Source organism: Natator depressus, chromosome 7 (assembly GCF_965152275.1).
Source record: "Natator depressus isolate rNatDep1 chromosome 7, rNatDep2.hap1, whole genome shotgun sequence".
Lineage (NCBI taxonomy): Eukaryota > Metazoa > Chordata > Testudines > Cheloniidae > Natator > Natator depressus.
The window spans coordinates 73,400,503-73,406,502 of record NC_134240.1 but is presented as its reverse complement, the minus strand read 5'-3'; the positions used below and the strand labels follow the sequence as shown (position 1 = coordinate 73,406,502).

The 6,000-nt window shown below is 37.5% G+C and overlaps 1 protein-coding gene across 5 annotated transcripts in view; it reads right to left on the bottom strand.

Annotated features, from left to right (window-relative positions):
- Positions 1-355: 355 nt before the first annotated feature.
- The window catches only part of GRID1 (glutamate ionotropic receptor delta type subunit 1), a 791,498-nt gene continuing 785,853 nt past the window's right edge, over positions 356-6,000 (bottom strand). For all 5 annotated transcript variants that reach the window (XM_074958779.1, XM_074958777.1, XM_074958778.1 and 2 more), the window contains one exon: positions 356-1,311. In XM_074958779.1, the coding sequence (XP_074814880.1) occupies positions 883-1,311 (429 nt within the window). In that variant the 3' untranslated portion in view covers positions 356-882. The remainder of the gene's footprint in view (positions 1,312-6,000) is intronic.

Here is a 6,000-nt window from a genome sequence, read left to right as displayed (position 1 = left end):
TCTTTTTATCAAATAAAGCTTTGCCTTGTTTTATTCCTTTAAGTCATTGGTTCCATTCCACTTTAATTTGTGCACACAAAAAACAAAAAAGAGCTGATTGCAGGTTTTGCTTCATAGCCTTATCCATAACCTTATTTATCAAATATTATATATATATAAAATAGACATAGATCATATATATATATATATATATAAAAAAACATAAGGGTAAATTAAAAAAGCCACACAGTACGCACATAAAACACAATTCAGTAAACCTGTGCTTCAACTTAGAAACTGTGTGGAAATTTAATCCCTGTTAGAAGGAAAGAGTTCAGATGTTTCGTTTATTGTTTGCTTGTTTATAGTTATAATTCAGGTTTAAAACATATATTACTGCTTTGCTAATATCTGCTGTTAGATTTTCAAGCGAACTGCCACCATGGCTATGAAATAGGGTACCGAGAAGAAGAGAGTGCTGAGGAGAGTAAACTTTTACAGCGACAAATGGATAACTTTACTGCTTTAAAAACAAAAATAGTAAAACAAAAATAGAACAAATAAGGAATAAGGGTTGAAATCCATGATATTTTGTTTAACTGCCCTCAATCCCAGCAACAGGTCTTCTTTGGCACTTGAGAACGATCACAAGTAGTTTGCCTTTTTATTCATATAGAACAAAATTTACAAAGTCATTCATACATTTTTTTTGTTTTAGTTTTTGTTTTTTTGTTTTGTTTTGTTTTTTTACTGACTTTGAAAATTGGGAATATTCAAAATACACTTTTACCCGACTTCATTCTTTCATTATTTACAGATATGTACACGAAAAATGTAAAAGTTTTTGTTTTTGTTTCAGATTGTATTAAAAAGCTCTGCTGGTTGGTTTTTTGTTTGTTTTCATTATATGGATGTTCCATGGGAAGGCTCCATGGCTTCTGGAATGACTCCCCCTGGCACAGACTGAAATGACATCGGGATAGGTGTTTTCACGGGGCTTTGACGAAACAGTCCTCCATTTGGCGATCTGTGTTTACACTGTATAGAGGGCATGGTGGCTGAGCTGCTAAGGGGCAATGGCAGGTTACTACCAGAGGCAGTTGTGAGTGTCCTGCTGGCACCATGACTTGTCTGTTCTGGTAAAAAGGTGGTGACAGAAAGTTGTGTGTTCTGGTATTCGCGTACTGGCTCCAGGGTCTGACTTGTCTGCATGCCACCAATCTCCAAGGCTGAGATTTCAATGGACGCTGGAGAGATTTGCTTGTGAGCTATGTCTTCATCAATTAAACTGTTCATACGTCTGTGGACCTGCTCCAGATTTACTTCTTTATCCTATTGAGGTAAAAACAATTGAATCAGTCCAAACAAAAAATCTCTCTCTCTCCCCACACTATGTGGTGGGAGCCATTGTTTATTCATTCACTTAATTTGATTTGCTAAGGTAAAAGCTCTAGGTACGCATAACAGCTCAGTCTTAAAAACACATACCCAAAAAAAAAAGTTAACTCAGTGACAATCCACAACTGAACCCCTTAAACCACTCCCTCTTTGAGGCAAAACCAGAGCTCTGGTTCCACCCATACACAGTGGAATGTCACATCAGCACCTTCCTTGAGCTACAATCTTGTCTGCCAGAACCTCAGTTTTCACTCTGGAGCAAAGAGTGAGTTTCTAGCTGTTATGGTTATGAAGAAATCCCACCTCCCAAATGTGAACGGAGTGTAATCGATACAGAGATGTCAGAGAGCCTGGAACAATAGTGCTGGCTGGGAGGTGTGAATTGCCCTATTTAGCTCAGTGAGATGAACTCAGATGCTCATTGACGACAACCTAAATATCAACATTGTTAAATATTTCATTTCTCATATCAGAAAAGAGAGGAGGATCACAAAACTGTACAACATACTGAGTGATGGCTCATTTTGGGAAGCAGTTGGGAGATACAATCACATACTTTTTCACGAGTCAAGAAGGAGCCCAGCCCAAGAAACCTACTGGGCATATTCAAGCCCTACCAATGGTGAGCCATGCTCAGGAGGTTCATGTGATCTACTTGGAGCAGCAGCTCATTCATTCATTTTTTGTTGATTCACATGCAGGTTATTTTGAGTCACATGGAGTTTATTTTGTAGGAGAAGCTTGGAAGCACACTCTCACCTTTTTTATTTCCCCCAGTTTTAGTCCTGAACAAAATAGATAACAGACACAATATGACCTGAAGGTTGACAAATATGGCCTGTGTCAGAACAAAGGAAGGACTTAGTTCCAAAGTTGAGTCCTTCCACTGAGATTGCCTTGCCTTAAGCTCCCTTGAGGGACTGTCAGCTCAAGCATCGCAGCAGGTTGTAGCGGCCAGGATAAAAACACAAGGGGAGAGCTGGTCTTTAAAACACAAACCAGTGAGGAACTAAAATGGGCTGCTTACTGCATCACTATTGTATTTCCCATATGTAGAATGGAAAGCAACATAAACTGCATGGCAAATGCAAGCACCAGGGTGGTGTTTTTAGAGAGGACAATGTAAGTGGTAATGTTATATACCTTTCACATATTTCATAAAGCAGACCTACAGTATGTAATATTTTTAAAGTTCAGAATTTGATTATTTGATCTCATTGAAATAGTGGCCCAGAAACAAAGCATCTGTTAGCCCACAAGCTCTGGAAGAGAGAAGATCCCACTTGTATTCTAGACTTCAAAAGTGGTATTGAGCTTCCATAGTGAGAATGTCCTGGGAAAAAATGTATGTGATCTGCATCTAGAGGATTCCCTGGCTGGTGAAACAGTCTCACAGGGCTGTGGGTGGCTGGGTGCTAGGTAGAATAGCTTTGCAGATTCTCTGTCTTATGCCAGAGAATAACCCAGTGACCCTGGGAATGAGGGGATGTAAAACTGGCTCCAGCCCACATTTTCCCTATGGACCTGTGCCAAGCAAAGTTCAGCTGGACTAGAGAATCTGATCCAATTCCACAATAGTTCTTCAGTCATCAGCTGCCAACTGTCTGTATCTCCATCTTTTAATTAGCGATGAGCCCAAATCAAAACCCTGGATTCCAAAAATTGTCAAACACTAACTTTGTGACTTGGGTCAATCTCTACTTTTCAGTACCATTTAGTAACTGACTTGCTGGTCCCTCAAAGGCCTGAAGATCAGAACACATTGCTGGCATCAAACCTACAGGCCTAGCTCAGGCTAAACTCCCATTGAATCTATTGGGAGTTTTGCTTATTTAAAGGTTAAAGGCATGGAACTGATCCAAAGCCCTTTGACATCAATGGAAGGTCTCCTAATGACTTGCATTAATTTTTTAATAGGAGCACATTTCTGGCATGCCAAACTCTTATAGCTGCTCCTAGAAAAGTAACAATGAAGCCTGACACACCACAAAATCATCACCAGGAAAAAAAAACTTTTTTGCCAAATCATTTATATATGTCATCCATTCCCAAATTAAGAAAAATCAATAGAAAATTAGAAAAGAAACCTTAAAGACAAAAATAGAATGTACCCTACTTACATTTAATAAGAGGTCTATTGCACTTTTAGTAGTGTAGAAGCCCTTTTAATGACTTCCACACTTGAATTATCATTCTTTTCATTCATGAAGGTCGACAACACATTAGCTCTAACCTATTATGTGTTCTCTCTCACACACACAGTAGCTGAGTATCCAAAGGATTTGTATTACAAAGTCTCAAAGGAAGCACTGTAATGCGCCACTGGTTTGTCAGTTTAGAAAAACCTTGAAAAAATTGACTCGGGGGGGGAAAAGATACAGTCATTGGACTGGCTGTTTATATTGTAGCAGCCACTAGGGAGCAAATGCTGTACTTAAGATGGCTAAGTTGTTTTCATTAGAACCTACACATCCTACCTGGGTCTACCAGTGAAGGTCACTTGCAAGCTTTATCTAATTCAACATATGATGAGCTTCCTGCCTGGCTATGGTAACTACAGAGAGCTTATTACACCAATTCTTCATGAGCTGCCCTGGACTCCTATTCACTTGAGGGTGTACTTGTAAGGGGCTGCTGATTTGGGTCTAAAGAGCTGAAGGCTTGGGTATTTGAGAGACCACTGTTGTTGCTCTAACCAGGGGCAAAATTAGAGTGGAAAGAATGCTGGAAACTTTTTCCCTGAATATGTGTTCAGATTCAAAGATGAATTTTAATTTTTACTGTGTTCATGATATGTTCATGTTCTCTTGATTTCTGCTAGTGATCTTGTAAAATGTAAAACTAATGTTAAGCAAAAATATACACCAACAATGCTTACTGGTATTGTTATGGCAATATTAATAATTAATTCTGTGCTGCTTTGTTACCTGAGTCAGGAACAGAAATAATATGACTGGGATAATGAACCAGTAGGGTGAAAATGGTAAAGTTCTAATTAGGGCTGTCGATTAACCGCAGTTAACTCATGCAATTAACTCAAAAACATTAACTGTGATTAAAAAAATTAATCACGATTAATCGCAGTATTAATCACACTGTTAAGCAATAGGATACCAATTAAAATTTATTAAATATCTGTGGATGTTTTTCTACATTTTCAAATATATTGATTTCAATTACAACACAGAATATGGAGTGTACACTGCTCACTTTATATTATTTTTTATTACAAATATTTGCACTGTAAAAATGATAAAAAAGAAATAGTATTTTTCAGTTCACCTCATACAAGTACTGTAGTGCAATCTCTATCATGAAAATGCAACTTGCAAATGTAGATTTTTTTTGTTACATAACTGCACTCAATAACAAAACAATGTAAAACTTTAGAGCCTACAAGTCCACTCAGTCCTACTTCTTGATCAGCCAATTGCTAAGACAAACAAGTTTTTTTACATTTACATCTTATTTACAATCTCACCAGAAAGTGAGAACAGGTGTTTGCATGGGACTTTTGTAACCAGCATTCCAAGATATTTACGTGCCAGATATGCTAAATGTTCATATGCCCCTTCATGCTTTGGCCACCATTCCAGAGGACATGCTTCCATGCTGATGATGCTCTTTAAAAAAAATAACATGTTAATTACATTTATGACTGAACTCCTTGGGGGAGAATTGTATGTCTCTGGCTCTGTTTTACCCACATTCTGCCATATAATTCATGTCATAATAGTCTCGGATGATGACTCAGCATGTTATTCATTTTAAGAACACTTTTGCTACATATTTGACAAAACACAAAGAAGGTACCAATGTAAGATTTCTAAAGATAGCTAGAGCATTTGACCCAAGGTTTAAGAATCTGAAGTGCCTTCCAAAATCTGAGAAGGACGAGCGTGGAGCACGCTTTCAGAAGTCTTAAAAGAGCAACACTCCGATGCAGAAATTACAGAGCCCGAATCACCAAAAAAGAAAATCAGCCTTCTGCTGGTGGCATCTAACTCAGATTATGAAAATGAACATGCGCTGATCTGCACTGCTTTGGATTGTTGTTGAGCAAAGCCTGTCATCAGCATGGACGCACGTCCTCTGGAATGGTGGATAAAGCATGAGGGACATATGAATCTTAAGTGCATCTGGCATGTAAATACCTTGCAATGCCAGCTGCAACAGTGTCGTGTGAATGCCTATTCTCACTTTCATGTGACATTGTGAACAAGAAGCAGGGAGCATTATTTCCGCAAATGTAAACAAACTTGTTTGTCTGAGCGATCAGCTGAACAACAAGTAGGACTGAGTGGACTTGTGGGCTCTAAAGTTTGACATTGTTTTATTTTTGAGTGCAGTAATTTCTTGTACATAATTCTACATTTGTAAATTCAACTTTCATGATAAAGATATTACAGTACTTGTATTAGGTGAATTGAAAAATACTATTTCTTTTGTTTCTACAGTGCTAATATTTGTAATAAAAATAAATATGAAGTGAGCACTGTACACTTTTTATTCTGTGTTGTAACTGAAATCAGTATATTTTAAAATGTAGAAAACATCCAAAAATATTTAAATAACTGGTATTCTATTATTGTTTAACAGTGAGGTTAATCATGATTAATTTTT